This window comes from Convolutriloba macropyga, chromosome 5 (assembly GCF_964194025.1).
Source record: "Convolutriloba macropyga chromosome 5, txConMacr16.3, whole genome shotgun sequence".
NCBI lineage: Eukaryota > Metazoa > Xenacoelomorpha > Acoela > Convolutidae > Convolutriloba > Convolutriloba macropyga.
In genome coordinates this window covers 11,411,060-11,434,497 of record NC_134472.1, presented here as the reverse complement: position 1 = coordinate 11,434,497, position 23,438 = coordinate 11,411,060, and the positions used below count along the sequence as shown (strand labels likewise).

The 23,438-nt window shown below is 34.7% G+C and overlaps 1 protein-coding gene across 2 annotated transcripts; it reads right to left on the bottom strand.

Annotated features, from left to right (window-relative positions):
* Positions 1 to 4,733: 4,733 nt before the first annotated feature.
* Positions 4,734 to 23,304, bottom strand: LOC142339135 (uncharacterized). Of its 2 annotated transcripts, XM_075388886.1 has the most exons (8): positions 23,176 to 23,304; positions 22,730 to 22,850; positions 19,909 to 20,092; positions 18,850 to 18,970; positions 10,381 to 10,519; positions 9,832 to 9,946; positions 6,165 to 6,332; positions 4,734 to 5,024 (listed from the first exon to the last, which is right to left on the bottom strand). In XM_075388886.1, exons 1-8 carry the CDS (start codon positions 23,180 to 23,182, stop codon positions 4,935 to 4,937), a joined length of 945 nt encoding a protein of 314 aa, XP_075245001.1. In that variant the 5' UTR covers positions 23,183 to 23,304; the 3' UTR covers positions 4,734 to 4,934. The 2 variants fall into 2 exon arrangements, with proteins under 2 accessions (XP_075245001.1, XP_075245000.1); XM_075388885.1 differs by having other exon boundaries at positions 22,730 to 23,303.
* Between the last annotated feature and the right edge of the window lie 134 nt (positions 23,305 to 23,438).

The following is a 23,438-nucleotide window of genomic DNA, read 5'->3' as shown; positions in this document are numbered from 1 at the left end:
AAGAATGGGAGTTTGTCATGGATTCCATTTCCAACATGTCCAACATATTCCAGAAACTCCAGCAGAAATTTCTCAGTTTGCAGATGATTTTGCATTATTTTACAGGTCACAGTCCAGTCAGTTATTACAAAGCAAACTCCAAGCTTCACTCAACATACTCATAAAGTGGTGTGAAAGGCTGAAAAGCAAAATAAATCCCGCCAAAACAAAATACATTCTATTCAGAAATCCTTCGAAGAAACAAACAAGTCTCAGCCTAAACATCAACCGAAGACAAATTGAAGAAGCAAAAACCATCAAGTTCCTAGGAATAACAATGACGCCACGCCTAAATTGGAGTGAACATTGTAAAAACGTCGTAACCAGAGCAAACGAGCGAATTTTCCAGCTGTGGCGTCTAAGCAACTTCAATATTGAGCAGGAAAGTTTACTTCTGCTGTACAAGACCTGGATCGGGCCTTTATTTCTATATGCGAACGCTTGCTGGCTCAACCAATCGCAAACGATTATCTATATTATGCAAAAAGCGCAAAACAGTGCACTAAGAATTTGTTTAAGTAAACTTCGATGGTATAGTGTGAAAAAATTACATGAAGAATCTAACTCACCATTTATAAGAAGCATTCAGATACGACTGGCAAAAGACTACATCAAGCGCGCAAAAAAAAACAAAATTGAACCAATTTTACGCCTTATAGAAAAGAAAAGGCAATGTCCAAAGAACAACTGTAAAAGCACATAAGACCTTCTGATTGGTTAGGTTACCTGAAAATCAAACATGTTCTTGTGATTTACTGATTTAAAAATCAGAGATCACCGGCTGAGACCCAAAGGATCCTTCGGATCAAAGTCAGGATCAAACCTAGGGTCAGGAAGCTTCTTCGATCCTTTCGAATCCGAAGTCGCCCGCCGTTTCCTAGGCTTTACAACACGCTTCTGACGCTTCCAAGCTCTAAGCCTCCGACAATCCATCCGGTATCAAACCCTCAGAGGAAGCTTCTTTCGGGCAATCTTCCGGGGATCCCTGTCTCCATCGCCGAAGCTTTCGAGAGGAATCACCCGAATTATACCGAGAGAAAACTTCTCCTCTGGAGGAGGACTCTCGGAAGTAATGCGTGCGGACATTTTGATATTCTCCTAAAGCGTGAAAACCAAGCATTTGTATAAGATACGAGACAAGTGGAAACCGGCAAACTTTGGAATCAATGAATTTGGAGTATCTCAATTATGCATATCAAATTCATTTCAAAACTCAAGACTTATTCATCAGCCACAAAAATTGAACGATAATTTTACCTTTAACGCAGTTCTCTAACACAAACGTGTGTATATTGGCGCAACACATCAGTACACGATATGGAAAACACAGCGGGAGTTCGATCCCCCAATGCGCCGCAGCTGTCTCGAGTAAACAGACACAGCTGATTGATGCTCAGCCCTTTTTCCAGTTCTAGCTTAATTCAATTTCTTTTATTTCTTTTCTTTCTCTTTTATTTACCTACTCTTTCTTTCTTCACCCTCTGTGACAAAACTTACCTTCATGCCTAACAACGTCCAATAACAACTGAAAACGCGGCTAGCCAGAAGTACCCAACGACAAGTAATAGCAATCAGGAGAAAAAAACATTAAAAACCCTCCACGGTGTTGAAAATGGTTTCGTACCCCAGTGTAACATTGTACAGTTTAGAGTCAACTTCCCAAATTCAATCTCAAACTCACAAACTCTTGAAACTGCTGTTGTAATAAACTTGATTGTTAGTGGTTGTACATGAATTTCTCTCGCAGATTCCATTTCCAACATGTCCTTCAAATGTTTTAGTTGATATATCATTGTCAGAGCGCCTCCAAATTTGTTTTGGGGGGGGGGGGGTTACGAACTTCGTGCAACTCACGTGGCCCCGTGCAGCCAAAGACCAAAGTTAGCAAAACACTCGTCAGTCGTTTGAGAGCAGTTCGCCCAAAGTTATTCGGTTATGTTTTGTATTTGCTTTAAGATCGTTGATCTAAGAGCTCAAACAAAATCTGGACTCAAAATCTCAAAATATTTCATTGTGTTTTCAATGACCAAAATGCTCTGCTGTCTTTATTTCTATTAGTCGTTTTTTTGTTGTAACCGTTTGATTGCGCGACAGGGAGTCAGGGAGACCTTCGTACTGACTTTGAAACTGAATTATTTTTTGTGATGTTATTTGGTACTCCCATGATGTAAGTTGTTTTGGTCAATCATATGCTCTTTTTTGGCGTTCATGACTTAGCACATGCAAGAAGATGACTTTGCACTCACCTATTGAATTTAAATTGAGAATGTGAAATCTTATTAAAATGGAGGTCATCCGAACTAGATTATTATAAAGCTGTGTTACTGAGATTGGTCTTTGAATTTTGCTTTAAAACTAAGCGAGCATTGTCCGGCAACTTGCGGGCTGTTTTATGAAATGTCGCATATTTAACATTTTTTTCGAAAACAAACGCTTCTTGCTTTCGTTTCGCCAACCTTTTCAATGCGCTATTCTACTGAGAGTTTCTTTATCATTTTTGATAGAAAATTTTATTTGAAAGCATTTTAATTTGAATTCTAAGAAATTGCTTACTTTGCTATATTTTTAGTATGAACCCCTAAAACCGAAATCAAAAACGGAAAATACGTTAACTGAACATTTTTTCAAGCAATTAAAACAGTTGATTTTTTTCATCTGTTAATGGACGAATAAATATTCTTGCTATCGAAAATATATGCTACAAGAGCTGTTGGAAAATAATAATTCTTCATTTTAATGGTTCTTTTTTTAATTTGTAGGAAATTGAATTCGAGTGCTTTCGATCATCATATTACAGTACTATATTCATAATTTTTTGAATATATATGGTTACATTGCCAATGACTACCTATTATTATTATCTTTATCGTTTAACATTGTTTTGAAATTACAACTCAAAATTTTTGGACCAGCTATCAAAATACAAAACTTTTTTTTTGTTTCTTCGCTTTATTTCCTAAAACGGTTAGAAATAGTCGAAGTTGTTAACTTTTGGTGCTTGAGTTGCAATGTTAAATTGAGCTCTAAAGTAAGTTGATTGTTCAGGAAATTTTCGTGCTTTTCAACTATCCTTACTCGATTACAAAGAGAACACAGTGTATCTGTTGTATATTAAATAGTTATAAAGACTTGACTCCGGTTATTTATCTATCAATTGATTGAAAAAGATTTCCTTGTTTTTGGTGTCCTTGTTTTTGATTGTTTTGCCGGCTTCGACTGATTGTACGTGGTATACTTAACGCGCAGAAGTAATTTCTTGATTTCTATTCAAATTGTAAGGTTTAAAGTGAAAAATTATCAAAGTTGCTGTTAAAAGAAGAAAAATTTCAGTCAATTTTATTTTAGCTGTCCTTTAAAATTTTTTCTCAGTATACGGTGAGTTTGACTGTTATCTGCAAATAAATGCGTAGTTTTCCGCAACATAGCGCCGATCATTCTAACAGCTAACCAACCTTCAAATCAATAGTTACTGCTCTAAAAATTGAACGAAATGATTTGTTTATGCGAACTTCAATTGTGCTATTTTAAAGTGTATCCAAAACGAAAAAGACCTGCTCTCCGTCAGTTTGGAAGCGTAGCAACTTTGTTTTGAGGGAACCAAAACATGAATGTAAAATTTCTCAATTGTGAGCTATACTACCGCTTTAATTTAATTTTTAACCTCAGTGATCAGAGGAATGGAGTAATTTGACCCCTTCACAGATTTAGAAAAACAAAGCACGAGAAATTGGGTAAATCGAAATATAAATTGTTTGTCCCTTTCCACTTTTCTTTCGTAGATTCGGCTCGTTGATCTGCTTATTCAAGGTTTTTATTTTCTTACAATCAAAGAGCTGTCTTCAAAATAATTTAAATATCAGGACCTGGAGAATAATTTTGCATTATACGTTTCATGTCAAACATGATTCTAGTTGTTGTGAAGTTTGCATGCTGAATTTCGCAACACCTGCGGATGTAATCAATCTCACAACTTGTCGGATAATCTCGAAAAGCAGATATATGAACAGAACAACTAGTTAGTTCAACTTGAGCGGTATTTTGAACTGACCTCAGTACATCAAGATTGTTCGCTATGCTTTTCTGCAACGGAAAGGAGAATGCTGAGAGAGTCGGTAAGAATGAGCCAGATGTTAGACAGCCAAACTACAAGGAGAAATTTGATCTTAATGGGAAGCTCCTTTTATAGATCACAAAATTGAAAATATTCCAAATTTTATCTTTGTGAAATACTTCATTGCGCAATTTTGAACGGCAGGAGAACAAAGTTCTATTGACGTTGGATAGCTCACAAAATTGGTTAAAAAATACGCTGATCGCCTGAGTAATTTATCACCCTGTAGTTCTGCGTAATCGAATTAATAAAAATTGCGCCATTGATCCCCGACACTGTTGTTCTTGTCTTCCTATTAAACAAGAGATACAAACACAATGGTAATTTACGATATACTTAAATGTAAATTTGAAGTGCATCAAATTTCACTTGAAAAAAAAACCACAAAATTCTTTCAAGATTGAAGCTACGTTTTCTTTTTGACCTATCTAAGTAGCACATTGACGGGGACTGTTTCGTCTGGTTTTTTGGGAATATTTTGTCCGGAATATTTTGGATTTGAGTGTTAATTTGTCTCGGACTGTTTTGTCTGTTCAACAAACTATCATCTTATGAAAGATGGCTCAAGCGGTTCCCAAGCCCAAAAGGATTATATTTGAATTTCAAAGCATACAGTAGTCAAACATAAATAACATAAACAAGAAAGGGTCAAATAAACATAGTCTGTCCTGAGAAGGTGGCACAGGAAACTTAATACAAATCTGTCATTTAGTTCAGTTTAATTGTGCTTAGGTTGCTTCGGGCAATTTAGCTTTTGGCTGATTTTTGCTCTAGAGAGTCCTGGTCATAGTCCCATGCGCATGCCTGTCTGTTTGTAGACGCCTTTTCGACCACTGCTTGAATTGTTGTTGAACCAGTGTCGTATTAAGTACACCTAAAGAAACTTGAATTGGGTCGAGTTTTAAGAGTCTTGAAGTTCTCTATTTTGATGAAAACCGAATTTTCTATTTCAAGTGACAGTCGAAATAGAAAATTTCTCCCCTCATAATTGGGAAAGAAGAGGAAATGCAGATATTTTTCAAGTCGCAATTCTGTGCATTTATCGTTTAAAGAGGGACAGAATGATGCTCGAAACTGAGCTGCAAATACTTGAAATTGAAGAGACCTGAACTTCGAAAAACTCAAGAATACTTAAAATAGACGAAAGGTCAATAGAAATGATTTTGATAGCCTAAATGAGGTACGTTGCGATATCGTATTTCAATTACCAATGGTTTGCGTTCTCCAAATCATCACCCAAATAATCTTTTAAGATAATTTTATCGTTCGGAAGGTATTTTGCTAAATTTGATCGAAGACATTTTTGATGACATCCTGCCAGCTGATGCAAAATGGATTTTTATAAAGTTTTAAAGGAGAGAATTAATCTCGGATGATTCTGCAGATCGCTTTTGCCATTGCCTTAAATAATAATAAGAATCCTAAAAAAGCCTACTCAAATCCAATAGTTGGTTCAGATCATTTTGCTCAAAATATGATGTTTGTTGCTAGGTACGTTTTGTAGTTCTCTGGGCCCGTTACCAATAAAATGAACTTAGAACGCTAAATAAGTAATCTACTCTCAAATTTGAATTTCTGTCGTCCTTTGAGTGAGTGAATATACTGAAATTTGAAAATTTAAAGTATTTTCAGTTATGATATTCAATTGATATTCAATTTAGTTCTAATGAGAAGAAGTAATGGTTATCTAAGAAACCTTAAAAGTTAGGCAACTGTTAACAGACGAATCGAATCGTCCTCTTAAAATAAAAGATCTCTTAACGTTAAAATTCTGGTTTTATATAAAATTACGTAATTTTAATTAAAAATACGTAATTTACTTATCCTGGAGATAATAATATTTGATCTCAATTTTTCGCTGGTGCTCATGGGTTTTGATCAATTTCAGTGGAAGATAAGAACCATAATTTAGAAAATTTGCAAAAACATTCTGTAAAAACTTTGTCAATTGCTGTTTAAAGATGTTTTGTGTAATTTTTTGAAAGCAGACAATCAATCGCGGTTCGATACTCACCTCTGCGAAGTATACGATGAACATAGAGACACAGACCAGACTTGACCAAGAGCTGATCCAAGTGTGCTGGTCTCTCTGGTAAAAGGCATCTGTGCGCATTAGAGACTTCAGACGAAAGATGTACATTTTCGTGCGTCCAATGTTCATCTGCAGCTTCCGTATCACGTTCTGAAATAATTATTTGTTAAGCAAGAAATTTTATCCCAGGCCTTTCAAAATTTTTTGATGTACACATGCCTCGAGCAGATCTAATCGACCCATTAAGTTTTTATATGCCTTTTGCATTTTGACGTATCGATTTATTAATAGATCGAAACGATGCTGGTCGGCCAAGTTTAACATTTATAACCAATGTCGAAAAAGTAGTTATTGTGCACTATAGTGGGGAGGGAGAAACTATATACTCAAATGGGTTCTTTTTGTTCGGACAATTTTGGCCGATCGATATCTTCATCGTAAAGAGTTGTGAGTGCTATCATTAAAAAGCACGTATGTCCTAGAATATGTAAAAAAAATTTTCTAACTTCTTTTTTACAGGGAAAGTTATCGAGGTTTAAGTTTTGTGACTATTCGACACTTTTTATTCACATTTTCAGTAATTGTTGCTAAAATTTGGCACAATTTTGATATAATTTAAAATAATTTAAAGTTTTTAGCAGTAGAGTTTTATTGTTCCCCTTAGACAGAAGAGCGTTGCTGAATTGTTTTATTGGAGTTCCTTTGGATAAAATTTTTGATAAAATTTTCAAAATTCAGACTTTTTCATCAAAAATTGCACAAAGTATGCTTTATTGGTCCACTTTGTTTGATCTTGCCGAATGTGGAGACCTACAAACTGCTGACACAATCTCTTTAAACTCAAAAAGAGCTAGTTGAAACTGGGCGCCCTACAAAATTTTTCTGGAATTAAAATTTTGCCGTTTTTTTGCAAATTTAACTCGATAATTATACAAAAAGCATCATTTTTTTTAAATATTTGAAGTATTTCACTCAACAATAGGTCTAATTCGCAAACATTTGGAACACTTGGTTGGTTTGTTGAGCGAGCGGTAAAATCAGAGATAGGTTTGATATCATGAACTCTTACCATCAGAAACTTCCTAATTTTATTCTGGTGATGCCGTTTTATTCTGGTGACAAAATTTTTTATTCACAGCTCCATTTAAGACAGCTCGCATTTACGTAAAATGAGGTCGAATGTAGATGTAATTACTGACGAAGTTTTCAATTCATGGCTCCATTAATGACATCTCTCATTTAAGTAAAAATGAGTACAAATGTAGATATATGATTTTAGAGAATCTAATGGTTTCATGGCTTTGAATAGTTTTAGAAAACTTTAACACAGTTCTTGTGCTTTGCCTTCAATTTTTCCTTTGCAGTCTGATTAATTTGTCTACAAAGATTCAAATGGCTTCTTAAATTGGTATAAATGAAACTGTACCATGCATTCGGTTGTTAACTAATGTCTCTTAGTTAATTGAATGTGTTTGTTTTAAGGAATTTCAGTGATTTTTTGAACTTGTGATATTTTATATTATTTCTATTAACTTTTAGCTTATTCTCAGTAAAAATAAGTCAGAATTTCTTTCTTATAGAATACAAACCAATTTTGTGGCGGATTAGTTTTAAAAGAACGGTTCCTTGGTTTTGGTACAACGAGTTTTCAATATTTTGGTGATTTTTTGCATTGCCTATTTGTTCTGTTATTTTTGTTTCTTTGGTAGATAGTCTCATTACGTAAGACTCAAACTGAAAAAAGCTTTGCAAAATTTGTAATTGAACATATTTATTGTTTTCTTAACGTATGGTTTAAGGACCTTCGGCACCGTTCTCTTGTAGAGTTTGGCAGAGTTTTATATTTTTGCCCTGTATTTGTTGTTAATTTATCTTGTCAAATGCCAAATTTTGTGTAATTAAAGATCTCAGTGGCCAACTAGTAATTGAGCTTAATAACTGATATAGGTATATAGCCAGTGGATTTATTGACTTTCAACATAAATTTTTTCAAAAAAAATTTAATTATTCAATCTGTCCATTTTTGTTCTTGTTTGCGTTTTTTTTCGTATTTTACAAAGTTGTCTTGAGAGATCTCTTTAATGTTTTGTTGAACCAAACAATAATTTTGTCTGTTGGCTAACCGTTTTGGTTGATGTATTCAGGGCTTAGACAATTTGTTTCAGAATTTTGTGAAATTTAGATACTCTCCAATTTTTGTTTTTTGCTGTCATTCTCAGATAGTTCATTACAAAACTACTTCATGATGTTCAAAGGAGACGCTAGTGAAGATTTAATTTTCTCGCCGTTAATATTTTAAGTTTTTAACGACTTCAACACTGTGGTTTCGTAAAGTTGTTTGAAGTTTTTGAGTTATGCTTGTATTTAATGTTATTTTATAGTCTTATGACTGAACCTCACTAATAGCAGGCGCAATTATATTGTTGAAGAAATAAGCAAGATAAACTGTCTAATCTTTTAGACGAAACCTTATGTTGGCTACGAATTTTGAAATTTTCAAATTTGACATTGGATTTCTGAGATTTGCTAATCTTATTTCTGTTAATTGTAGCTTAGCAATTCTTTAGACAAGTGACATCCCTTTTCTATTGAACCAAAATTTTTGCTCCATAGCAGCTTTATTTTCCTCATGGTCTTTCGTCTTGGTACAACCATTTTTCATGCTCCTCGAAAGTTTTGGTGATCTTTGCATATTCGTCCTTCTTTTGTAGGTTTTTCTTTTCTTTTCACAGTATCACAATAATGGGCGGTCCTCTGATCATTTGAAAAAGAAAACGCATTCAATTGTTTGATTGGCTGGGACATGGTTTTCGTGCATTTTTTGTGCAATTTTTTTCTCTGCCTGTGTTTGTCGTTCTTTTTGTTGTATGACATGATGTAATGATAATGAAAGGTGTCAATCGCTCTCTATGAAAAGAATCTCTCAATGATTTCTTTAGATGCATAACGTTTCGAATCAGTTTATCAGTTTGACATTAATTTTTTTCAAACAAAAACAGCGTTTTATTAAACTCTAATTTGGTGTGACCCAAATGGTGTGACCCTTCTTCACATTTTTAACCTAGTCTTTCCTGGTAGTCATATTATGGTAGTTTCAGGTCTCATTGGCACTCTAAGGTAGGTTGTTTTATTCATTTAGTAGTTTGTTGAACGATATGTTGATACGTTAATTTTTTTGTTTAATTTTTTTTCTCATTTGGTAGACAATTTAGAAATGTAGATGGGCGGGGTCGGAGTTTTGTGCGAACGCACGTTACGGAGCCTCCTTGTTAAAAGTTAGTGTTCTTAGTTGTTCGCACAATGAAAAGTTAGCAGAATTGGTTGAAATATTCCCTTTGGCAGGCTGCGACAAATTGATACAGACGAGCTTGATGAATATATTACGAGCCAGCGCCCCTTCCAATAGTTTTTAACGTATGATACTAATTGTGATGTTTTATTATGGTATAATTTACTATAATCTACTGTTTAATAGTCTAAATCAATTAGTATAATCGATCCCTTGCTGCTATATCCCACTTTTAAGTCCATTTCCCGTGTAGTAGGATACATTTGCTGGAATTGAAACGGTAGAATGGGCGACTTTTTTGCTAGGGGTGCTGGCTTGTAATGGGACCCAGGTACCGAAACCAGAATTGTTTAAACTTACCCGAATTTGCTCTATGGCTGCAAAATCTTTCTCCAACTGTCGAGCTTTTTCCTTAGTATCGTCCTCTTTCAAAAATGGGTCATCTTGCTCGGTACCTGTCGAACCTGGTCTAGTTGTTTCCTGGCAATCCATGTTTCCTCCTCCAAATGTAGAAATATTTTGACATAGCTTGGTGTTTATAGGTAATTTTAGATGGTGTCCTGAAAGAACTGAATAATCTATTTAACTTTGTTGTATCTAGCAGTGCTTTAATAATATAGCACAGTGTATGTATCCGCGCTCCTATTCAATTTTTATGCTTCGGTATGAGAAATGATTGAATTGTCGATTCATGATATAATTACCGATTAGTTTCTAATTTACCATTTCACATTCAAAGCTCAGCATTTATTTGAACGGTGTTTCTCAGGATTTGTTGATCTCCTAGAAAAATTAAGCTAAGCTGTAGATACATTAAGCTGTAGGGTGGAAGCGTGTAAGGTGTAATGGTGGAGCCGCTTAATATTGCATTAGTTAGTCTAAGAGGAGGAAACAGGTTAAAATTGTTAGTTTTCCTTTTCCACTAATTTGGCTCCGTCTTTCCCTTCAACTACGTAGAACTCCTTCTGGTGTGCGATTGATATGTCTACTGAGGCTACCTTCGAGTGAGACACTGACCACTTGTTGCTGATGCAGATGTCATAACTGCCTAAAAGTTTCAATAGTGGTGGAAACTAGCCCTGTCACTCAATAGAAGTATATGTAAGCGTTGTGCACTTGGATAAGGTACGTGGGTTTGTGGAGCATCGAAAAACGTCGACTGCACAAATCGTCTGAAATTGTTTGAAAAGCTTAATGGTTTTCAGTACAGGGGACGTTTTGGACGGTCCACGAAGCAAAGACCTTTTGAGCTGACTTTAGGATGGACATCCGTTTTTTCCATCAATATATTCAACACTGAAGTGATCGAACTCACTCTTGAGTATGACCTATCAGTAAGCTCAATCGTAGTTAAGTATCCCAGTCTCATCCGGCTAACGCAAGTGATTCAATTTCTTGCTTGTATAGCTTGTGTAAGATCTGCATCCGGACTCTAGAATTTTGAGAATAATTAGAACTGAAACAATTAATTGCTCAAAAACAGTTTTTAACCAATTATTTGGGACTTGTTGGTCATTTTAAGCATGATATTGTGCTTGACTGATTTTTAATCTGTAATTGGTAGTTGGTCCTTTGGGTTGGATCGTGTCCGGGACTGTTTTACAATTTAGGACTATTTTCTCTGGGACTGTTTTTGCCAGTAAAGGATTTTCAACCTCGGTACCGAAAAGAATATTGGTAACCTGCATAAATTTATCTGCAAACGTGAGGGCTCTCTCCTTGAATTCGATTAATATTCGATCTTTTCAGGCACTTTTAAATGAATCAGAAACTCTTATCCTGAGTTTAGAGTCCCGCCATCTGTAATCTGTTCATCAGAAAGATGGTTAAATATTAAAGTTGAACCCAAGAATTAATTACTAACTGGATACACCAGCTTTCTCAAAAACAGAAGATTATCGGTCGTAGTGTATTGCTTCAATTTCGTAAAGGTGTTGCTCTCCTAAAGTCGAGTTGCACTTGTAGAGCAGGGAGTATATAAGTATAAGGCAGCTGTTATTTACGTAATTTTCTAACATTTGATTTCATCAGAATTTTTGAGTACTTCCTGGATATCAATAGCTTCGAAGCAATATCTTTTGTTTTAACAGGTGATCTTTATATAGTCGTATAATAAATATTCGCTTGTAAATGACTATTGCAATTTGATTACGGCCAATGCGTTTGAACTAGCAACCACAGGTTCAGGAACACGTTTAGGTGTTCCTGAAATTAAGTGTTTCTTGCCTCCACTTCTTTTACCAGCATATCAAAAATTTGTGTTCTTTTTTAGGACATCTATGTTTTAACGACCATCTTCTTGTTCTGTTTATATGGAAGGTCAATATGGCTGACAGCCGTTAACCAGTAGTACACTTCAGAGGTCTTTCGTTTATCAAAGATGCAGTCAAAGTGTTAAAATATAAAGCGGTACTTTTAAATGAATTTAATAAATTATTCGAACACATTCTAAATTGTTGCGACGAAGGGTTTTGTCTCTTCAGTAATTCCTAAAGACAACGTTTAGTTATGCACATGTCAAATGGAAATTAAACAACCAGAGAAAGATGCCTGAGTGGTTCAACAATTTTTCAGTAAATTCGACTAAAACGTAGAGCTCATAGGCTGAGGAAAAATGAATTTGCTGATATGCAGAAGCTGTCTAGGTTAAAACTGCACAGAGAAAATTGAAAGGATAGTAATGCTGAACAAAAAATTCTAATGAAAATTTTATAGCATGTAAAGGGGACTGCAGACTTACAAGTTGATAAATGATTTAAGTGGAAAAGTTTTGACAGGTAACAACATTCCGACTCTAATTTCTTGCTCTGATTTCAATGAAAGTTCTCTAGACGCCGAGGTTGCACAGGTTGAATAAATGGATTTTTTACCTCAAAACGCACTACTCTGAAACAATTTGTCGGACTTTTAATCGTGCTTTACGGAAGCGAATCAGCATTTACTACTGCAAAGTACAACTACTATTGAATTCGAATCAATGTTGGATAATTTGCGGAACAAGATTTCTTCAGGAGACGATCATGTGTAATATTCTTGAAATAACGATTTCTGAAGTTGCTCGATCTTATCTCACTTGAATAACAGATCGTTTAAAGAGGGAATGTTTCATGGTGAATGTATGTTTACTAGGGAATGTATCCCAGAGATCTAAAGAAAGCCAAAGTTGTCTCAATACACAAGCATGGATCAAAACGAAAAAACTAACTGCTGGCCAATATCTTTGTTTATAGTTTGGAGTAAAATATTTGAAAGCCTTGTTCAACTGGTTCTACAACCATTTAGAGCATTTTATTGTTCTCTACTCTAAGCAATGCGATTTTTGTAGAAAACGTAGTGCATTAGACGCCTTAATTGACCTTTGTGAGAGAATAATAAAGGACAAAAAATGACAAATTCTGTTTTCTCTTAGATCTAACTTTAGCATTGAACATACTTTTAAAGCTGGCAGTTATAGGTGTTCGCGGGCCCACGTTTGGTTTGAGGCCTATCTTGAGAAAATTATTAAGCGAGTATATGTTAATGGAGCTACATCAATGTGGCTGGAATTAAAATGGGTTTCCTCGGGGCTCAATTCTTGGTCCAATTCTTTTTAATTTTTTTTAATGATTTATCTGGAGTATGCCTGTCTCATAGTGTTATGCTTTTCGCCGACGACACAAAATTAATAGCAGTTGAATGCGAAAAAACTGAAATTGATCTTACTTATTGAATCAGTTACTCAAAAGTTAAGTAAGCAATGTAGCATAGGGAAATTGACGCGTTTTCTTCCACTTAAACAACTGATTGACTATTGTAGAAGTAATATTAAACTGGTTATTAAGGACGTACGGAGTCCTTATCTATGGTTGCACTAATTGCTCCTCTAAGCTACCAATTTTTGTTCTACAGAAAAACGTATGAAAATTATTCTACTTTCGAAAGGAAGCAGATATTTTTGTTTTAAATTAGATGCTTTCTGTTTTTTAAACTGCTGCACTCGAACGTTCTTTTTCCTTCTAATTCAAGAGCCAGCTTTCAAAATTTTCAAAGGCAATCAATCAATCACATACAGATGTACGCGACTATTTTTACTCCCCGACTTACTGAATTAATGCCAGCTAATATTCATGATACTTCTGCAAAGTTGATATGTAATTTTTATCACTCATTCAGAGATAACTACTTATTAAACAATACGGAGCTCGTTTTTGGTGAATAGCAAGCGGAAGAGATAGAGTTATTAAATAGTTTGCAAAAAGTGATCTCGGATACAAAGTTCTATATAATACAGTGCATTTAATGTCTTCCTGGTTATGCTTCTTCAATGTTCAAATTAGGCAAAATGCTAGTGGGTCACTTTACTCCGTTTATTTGTCCTCTCCACGCCTATGGTTTTAAACTTATAAGTACTACCATTTTACTTAAAGGAGAAATTATTACTTTTTCTTTCTTTCCTTTCTTTTTTTTCTTTCTTTCCTTTATTTCCTTCTTTGCTGTTGATTTATCTTATTGGAGAGCACGGTTGTGATAATTTTTCCTTGGTCTCATAATTAATCAATTAAATCTTCACGCTACGCTAACTGTTTGGCTTAGTAGTGGCACTGCATGCCAGTCACAACTGTGGTTTAAGCTATTTTTGTAGAACATTTAATGTTTTAATTTTTATCATTTTACATGATATACTTAGATTCTACTGTGAAAACAATTTTGCGTTTAATTTTTTATTTAACAAGGCGGCTCGGTAATGTGCGATTGCACATAAGGTTCCGACCCCGCTTATCCACAATTTTGGCATACTTGTCTACCAAATGAGGAACAGATGGAAAAACACAAAAAATTCAAGTATTTTTCAAAAAAAAAAATTTGGTGTATGAACGAAAAGATAGCCTCCAAAGCAAATAACTCAGTGGAGTAAAAAATGATGTATTAGATATTAAGATATTAAGATATTAAGCAAGCGAGCGAAGACGAACGGCAAAATCAAACAACAACAACAAACATTAATAAAATCAAAAAATTTATGTCCGTTTTAAAAAACAAAATTTAATAACAAAGTCAAAATAGCGTCAGATAAAACTGAAAATAAACAAAATAACTTGTAATTCACCAGAAAAAAAATGGTTATTCACCAGTTCATAATAAAGCTTGGTAACAATTAGAAAAAAAAGAGCAGAAACTTTAATGTTAGAAAGTTCGCTGATTTTTTAGAAAAAAAAAACAATTAGTTTCAAAGTAATGAAAACCATTAGGAATCAACTACAATATCCCATCGGTTTACAATTGCCAATTTTTCTATAGAAGGGAATTAAGAACTCTTGGTAATCAATTTTTTATGCAGTTACAAAAAGGACAACAAATAGACAATAAACTATAAATCAATAAAAAACTTCCAGAAAATGCTTTGGAAGCCGTAAAGCCATACTTTGGACCACAAAATATGTTCGATTGCATCTTCATCGAACAACGATAATGTATTTTGTGGCCGCTCTTTAATGGAAATAATCAACAATTAGAAAAAAAAAGAAAAAAATGCAAAATTATGTAATACTTGTTTTTTTTTCAAAACAAATTTATTTCCAAAGACATAAAAGCCATTAATTACAAAATGAAAAATTTGAATATGTTCGTCCATTTCTCCAAAGGAAGCCCTTGAGACCTGCGATTATCCAGAATATGTCTTACGTCTACCAAAAAAACGTCAAATATGACAAAAGTCAAAAATTCATTTACTTTTTTTTGTGAAAAACCCGTGTGGAAGCCAGTAAAGTCAACGAATTCTCTTAAAACATTAGATTTTGTGACACCAATCTCTTTTGCAACCTTCCCTTGAAATGTATTATGTGAGCTCTCATTAATGAAACTAGGTAAAAATTAGGCCAAGAAGAAAAAAAAAGCAAGATTGTGTAAAACTTTATCGAAAAAAATTTATTTACAAAGACATGAAGGCCATTAATTACATAATAAAAAAATTGAATAGGTTCGTTTGTTCTTCCAAAGGAAACCCTTGAGCCCTGCAATTATCCAGAACAAGTCTTACGTCTTCAAAAAGGACGTCAAATATGACAAAAATCAAAAATTAATTGACTTTTTTTGTGAAAAACCCGTGTCGAAGCCAGAAAATTCATAACGAATTCTTTAAAACCACTAGATTTTTTGACAACAATCCCTTTTGAAACCTTCCCTTGACAAAAATAATGTCATCTTTAACCTTTAATTAAGGAGACCTGGTAACAAACAGACAATAAAAGGAACAAAATTGCGAAATTGCAATGTTTTTTTTTTTCATTTTGGAAAACAATTGTCCTGAAAGCCAATATCTATCTTCTAATATCAGACCATCGGCTCATCTACTCTTCCAGGAAAAGCCAAACAAACAGGGTCATTGTACAGGAAATTAAATACGACTAAAAAGACAAAGTTAAAAACAACAGTTAAAGACAAAATTAAAAAATTCAATTAAATTCTTCGAGAAAGTACTGTCGAAGCGGTAAAGAACCACAATCTATATCATTAAGAACTTAAATATTATCAATTGTGCGTTATTTTGAACGCGAAAATTATGATAATTTTACAAAACTAGAAAACATGAAAAATGGGCAAATACCTAAAAAAAAATAAAAAGAAATGTGAAATCTAGTAGTATCAAAGCCAGAACACCATAACTTAAAGCCTAAAACTGCAATATAGGCTAAATGTGAATTCAGAAGAAAAAAGAGGACTCTTTGATTGCTGACACTAAGCTACAAATTGACCAAATTAAGAGAAAATGGAGGCAAAGTTCAATAAGCCATTTTTTATATAAAAATCAAACATTTCAAAAGTCAAAACGACCATAAGCTTTCAAGCAATCAACTAGATAAACTATTTTGGAACTAATTAGGACGCCAATAAGACCTATCACTAGTGAGCTTTGATTTGAAATGTTCTGTTATTTAATTATTATAAAAAAGATCGAATTTTTTTTTATAAAAAACCGACTGACAATACGATTTTTTTTGGCTTGTAACGGTCCAACATTGGTACAGAACTAGTCCTGCTAATGCTAATTGGCCATTAGGAATGTTTAATTTTTAGAATTTCATTGATATAGATATTTTGTTAGTTAAAAAATCAAGAAAAAATGCTGCGGTTTTGATAATCAACAAATAAAGTTAGCAAAAAACGGCAAAGTTTTATTTACAGAGCACTCTCAACGGAAGTTGAAGTGAAATTAACCCCCTTTTCAGTCTACAAAGATTGTGTTAGTGGTGTTTGGGTGTGCACTTCCTGCAAATTTAATCAGAGTGGACTAAAGAAACTTATTTCGTGCTGTTTTTGATGAAAAAGTCAGTTTTGTGAAATATTTAGCCAGAATTTGTAACAAAAAAAAGTCAATGAAAATAGCCGACAATATCTATTGTCTGTAAGCGTAAAATCAACAACAGTTTCTTGAAAATTTTTATTAAATTTTATCAAAATTGGCAAAATTTTAGTCAAAAATTCCGAAAAAAGGTGAATGAAATCAACGGAATTCACTCTAATTTCTCGAAAGTTTAAACCTCGATATCTCCCTGTCAAAAACGAAAATCAAAAAAATCTTTTTAATTCCGTATTCTACGCTGGACAAGCTTTCTAATGATACCAGTCCCAACTCTCTACGATGAATATATCGATCGGCCAAAATTGACTGAACAAAAAAAAACGCATTTGAGTATATAGTTCCTCCCCCCCTCAAGAGGGGTCGGAACAATTAATTCCGAACAATATTTGATTCGACTTTAACAGGCATTTTGAATTTTTTGGTTTTAAGACAGCTCTGCTGTTTACTTTGATTATAGTTTTCAAATCGTACAGGTTACTGATTCCTAGTGTTAACATCTATAGAGTAAACTGCTGCCAGTACCAAATGAAACATCATGTACAAAGAAAATCGATTTTTATAAAGTTCTTTTCTTTTGCCTACATATTTTTGGCTTAGTTATCCCTGTTTTGCTTTAACAAATTTTGATGTTGGTAACATTCAAAACCACGTTTTTCTATTTTTGAATAGAGAAACAATACAAGCTGATTAAATTATGCCATAGTCTATGGTTTTGCTTAAATGTGAACTCAAACTGTGTCATTAGCTGCAAATGTGCCTTTGTTTCATTTCAGTTGTACGAAAACTGTGGACTTCTTTCTTCCTGCTCGAAATAAAATAGAACGTTTATATCTCTAATCGCTAAAACTTTAATCAGATAATTCTGATGCAATGACGATTGATTTTTTGCTCTCAATCTTTGACCTCTCTGCAATATTGCACACACATTTCAAGGTATGTGATATTACAAAGCTTTCGCAATTTGTTGGAAGGGAACGTATATTGGAGGTCACGTATCATCTTTCGATCAATCTTGTATTTATTACTCACTAATAGTAAAATTTTTCAAAACTTCCTTGTTTTTGATTTTTAATATTGACTTTAGAAAACATGGATTCCATTTTGGGTCCGTTTTGTCAATTTAATGTTCCGATCGCACTTCGTTCGCAAATTTGTTCACTCAATTTCAACGTCGATCGATGTATTTTTGTTGAATGTTATAAGTGGTGCCATTTAGTTCAGGTTACTAAGACTTGAACTTTTTTCGATGTGTAAAGGCTTTAAATTTGTTTAAATTGTTGCTGGTTTTTGAGCTAAAGTTTATAATTTTAGGCATTGTTAAATTCGGCGGCGATTGAGCTGTTCTTTAGTCTACTTTTTCGTCTTTTGTTTATAATCAAGTATATATCGAGGAAAAGTTAACAGATTGGGGAATCGGGGTGTTTTTATTGCATCCATTTGTTGGTTCAAGTTCTCACAAACGTTCCGCTCTAAATTCGCTTTAAAGGTATACACTTCATTTCTGTAATTGTTTCGCAATGCTAGGTGTGTACTTGGGTCCGATTTTTTACTCCTCTTGACAGAATATGTAGGAGCTGATGACAAAATTGAGATCGTTCCTGGGCACACCCCCCCCCCTCAAGTGTTTTAATGCCTAAGGCCACCTTAAAAATATGTATTTTTATATAGCACGTTACTATGCAAAAAACAAGCTCGTGTGGCTGGGGTGGGGGCGTAAAAGTTATCAAGTTTTTGCCCACTAAGCGGGGGATGGGGTACAGAATAGATCAGAAATTTTTTCAGTGGAAGATTATGACATCAAGTTTCCAGGGATCGGGTAGAGTTTGAGAAGATCTGTTGACTTTTTGTTTGCGAAGAATGTTGCTAGAATTCTTTGAATATTTATACCAAGTCTCTTTATGGCGTTATACTATATGAATAACTCCGAAGTGTTAATTGAAATTTTCTGCATGTAAGTCATGTATAATGTACGCCCATAAGGAGGAGTTAACGGAAGTGATCAGTTTTCCTTTAAACAGTAGGTTTGGAAATTAACTCACCGTCTCGAGGAGCGTTGATAACTTTCTGCTGTTCTTTGGCGGGCATTTTGGGGTCTATGTGCACCTTAGTCTGCTGGTCTCGCACGACTAGCCACAATTTACCGTCACCTCCTCGGAGTACCTTAGCACAGAGTTAATCGGTTAGGGAAGTTTGGTTTCAATATTCGATTATGACAATTTTACATGCAACCTTACGATGTACCAAAACTATTGGCGCTAATCTTGTGCTTACAGATCAAACGTAACTATGGAATATTTCACCCACTATCCGCAATTTAAAGCCATGAAGCCACAAATCCATGGTTTCAGTTGGAATCATGAATATAAGTGCTTATTGAGGGCTATCTTTTGATGCTCTTCAGTAAAGTTGATGGCTTTAGTATGTGATGGCAAAAGTGATGCAATTCTTTTTTCTCTTTACTTGATGTGAGAAATTGAACTACCCCCAACAACTCCTCTCTTTGCTTTTACTGGGCTCTTAGTGATTGACTGCAAATATAATTCTTTGTTTGTCCCTGGTGTTAAATGTGATTGTTCTCTAATTGAAATGCTGGCCTGATTTAAAATTTTGTTTTGCCATCAAATTTTTTTCATTCAAACATTTAAGTTTCACGACTAACCAATGGATAAGAATTGACATGTCAGTCCATATGATACAAATCACAGTATCATTTGAAAGTTTGACCGTTTGTCCCCCCCCCCCCGTTCGTCCTAGCTGTTGTTCAATGGAATACCCTTATGCTGCTTTCTTAAGAATTCTGCGTAAGTTAATTGACTCTGCTTGAAGTCTCAAACAACTTCTGGTGTTCTATCGAGGAGCGCGTGGTGATTCAAGATGTTAGGCCAGATTTCGACTTGTCTTTAATGTTGCTTAAAAGTCGATAGGTGCACGTTTTAAAATAACGAAAGGTCATGGAAGTCAACTTCTGGTTATGTATATAGGAACTTTTGGCATTGCACGAGTTGAAAACTTGCAGGTTGAAAAAAATTTGAAGAAGTTAAAACTTGCACGTGTGTGTTTCAAGTTAAGTTCATATCAATTTAATAGGAATCAATTACCAGTAGGTGGATTGTAAGAGTGTCTGCCTTTTTCAAATTGACAGTGAAGCATAGTTCTTCGCGGGCCTGTAAGAAAGGCGTGAAGTGTCGTGATCGGAAAGATTTGCCCGTTCTGACTATTTCTCCACCTTCTGCCGCATCTTCATCTCCGTAATCGTAATCATCAATAAAGTGTTCTCGTGTTCTGAAATTGAAACTCGTGTAGTTTGCCACACAGCAGTTTACTGTTGCAGGTGTGGGCCAATTTGACAATTAGACCAATTCGTGTTGAATAAATAAAAATACCTATTAGTTGGTTTGCATTGAAGCCTTTCGAAAGCCTTTACCTCGAGAAATTTTTTGTCACGTGGAAAGTTTATATTGCCATGCTCGATAATTTTCCATATTGCCTTATTCGTGTTTTTAGAGACAGGAAGCAGTACTGACAAAATAAGCTGGGATTTGGAGAGCAGAGTAGAAAGTTTCATTCTGCCTTCACAAATCTCTTCTTTATTGTGTTCAAAATTTTCACGATGATTGGACAAAGTTATCGCTCGGTTCCTGAGCTAAATATGGGCTACATGACCTCAAAATGGTCAAAATAAAGCGTATTATGAACTTTAATCATTATGCGCATATGAGCTGTATATTTTGTAATTAGCGTTTTTGCTTTTCGACCCCTAATTTTTGTTCCCAGTGCTTATGACTCTTTTGCCGTATTTGCCTTTCATTTTGTTTTTTTTCTGTTTTTGCTATTTGCAATTATGTGTGGAACAAATCTCCAATTTTTTTCAGCTATTTGCCGTTTTGATTATGCGTGTAGTAACAGATGTCAAGTTGGTCGCGGGCATATTTGTCGTGGAATTTTTTTTCTAGTTTTCTTGGTAGACTCGTGCATGTGTTCTGACGTCAGTTAATTTAGACTGTGTGAACGTGGTTTTACGCTCGGACGTCAGAGACCTATCTAATTAGAATTCTTCACTGACGCCAGTGTTAGCGGTATTCGCAAAAACTTGGTGCGATAGTTCATTTTGGCACCATATGTCTTGGCTACCTCTGCCCTTGTTGTTCCTTGACAACCGTTCAAAACATTTGTTAAATTTGCGTTCGTCTAATCGTCTTTTGCGACTCTGAAAAAGTCCTTCATTTATGAAAATAATCATTTATAGAAGTCAACATTCAGCTCAATTTTGCACGGTTTTCAGTCTCTAATTCGTGCCTATTCAATTGAATTAGTGTCCGAGAAATAATTGTTTAATTTCGCCAGAAATTAAACCATTTAGTCATTTTTTAGTGTAAGATCGGTGTTATGTTTGAGTTCATCAATCAGAGAAACTCAATATATAATTGTTTGACAGCGAAATTTGAAAGTTGGTGGAATGCAATTTTTTGAGTGGTTTTTAATTGAAAGATCATTACAAAATATAAACAAAGCGGAGAACAAGTGCAGATCTAGCAATTGAAACCTTGTACTCGTTGACAACTTGTTTTTTATTGTTCAACTATTTGCAACATTTGTTTCCATTGTTAGTTGAATCTCGGCAATTTCTTTCCCGAAAAAATTGTTGGATCTGTCTGTTTGTGCCCCTCCCCCAGGTTGGTGGGGGGCATATTGTTTTATCCCCCTCGCCCATTCATGACATATTTTTACATAATGATTAATTGGTCTCCAACGGAGTTTGAAGCTTTTATTGTGAACATGTCAGCCAATTTTATGCAACATTTTTGTTTGACGCTTCTGAGCTGCTGTTCTATAATTTTCTCACTTGAGTTGTTGATTTTTGAGTGATCCTAGTAGCTCTCGTTCTGAAATAAAATTGTTTGGTTAAAGAGATTGTGAGCAAAAGGAAATCAAAGCCTTTGTAGCTGAGTGGTCAAGCTGTCAGACGGCCAACCCAGTAGGGGAGCTTTTTGGCACCCATGAACCAGTTCTAAGCTATGCCCCCCATGTACACTAAATTGCCCCTGTCTGTAGTTTGAGAGCAATTCATCCGACGGGTATATGTTTTACTATGCAATGACGCGTGCTCTTTAACTATTCAAACTGAGAAGATCATAGTGTTGGTAGCGTTTCAATCGACTACAATGTTTTGATTGTATAAGTTATGCAACTCCATTGAAGTCAGTTCGAACTTCTGGCATCCATTGAGATATGTTAAATAAATTGCGATATATTGGAGTGAACACCGGTGGAAGATCTCACGCAAAGATTTTGCTTAACATTTTGGCAGTGAATTGAATGCCATTTTTTCAAATATCTTCGTGCACTTTCAATACATCAAACAAAAATTTTCGCATTATCCATGACAATGCAGTGATTGTAATGCTTTGGGTATTTGATAGGTGTTCCAAAAAATTCGTTGAAGCATTTTTTGCCTCTTTTATTATTGCCCTGCTTCGTTTCACCCCCCCCCCCCCCCACCCCGGATTCCTCTCAGCTCTGCCTGGTACGCTGATGAGTTCTTACATTCAAATCTAGTACATTCAATTCTCTAGTGGTTAATTGCATTAATATTTGTTCTGATTTTTTGCTCAATTTTTCATTAATTGCTCTTGAACGAAGTTTGAGGCAATTATTGTAACCGTGTCGTCTTTTTATGCAAAATTTTTGCTTGACCATGTTTGCTCTTTAGTTCTAAAATAATCTTTGAGTTCACTGCAATTTTTTACAACCACTAAAAAAATTTATACCCCTATAAATTAAATTGCCCCGCCTGTTGTTCGAGAGCAATTTGTCCGATGTTAGTCGTCTTGTGTTATTTTTTGCCGTTGTCTTATCTGTCGCAAAATATAACTCGCAGCAACTTATTAAGAACTGGAATTGAAATACAAAAGTTCTCACCTGGCTCTGAATGTCTCCTCGTCCAGAGATCTGGGTTGTCTAGAATCCACTACCCTCGAAGGGGGAACATCGCTAACTTGGGCACTAACTTGTTGGTTGAATAGTAATCGATGACCGAGTACTGCGAATAAAAGAAAATGTAAAATTTTTGTGCTAAAGCAAATATACATTTCTGTAAAGATGGGTTTGGTCTAGTTATAGATGCTACTTTTGTTTTAATCTAGAGCAAATGACGTATTGTGTTTTAGTTTGTGGGTTGTTTATACATAAGCAACATATACACGATGGAAATATGTTGACTATAGTTTTAGTATCGTATTAAGTTTTGCTTTGTACTGAAACCTAGTTATAGTGTTGTAGTTTAGTTTGGCGGTGAAGTTTAAAGCTTGGCTGGTAGCGCAAACAAACCGGAGATAAACTAATCAAATACTTATCATATTGCTAACTTTGCATTCAGATAGATACGGCATATGCTTTTGTAATGACTTTTGTGGTATTTCGAGTTCAAACTGGTGAAATGAAATTAAAAGGACAACTTTCAATTGCTTGCTCTCTTGCACGGCAAGTTATTCAACTAACATCAATTCAACTGACTAACGAATTGAACATGGTGACATGAAAATTTATTTATTCTGTGCCTGAATATAGTTGAGGCAATTCAATAAACTCTCAATAATTGTTCACAATAGTTTGAACATCTGTTTGTAAA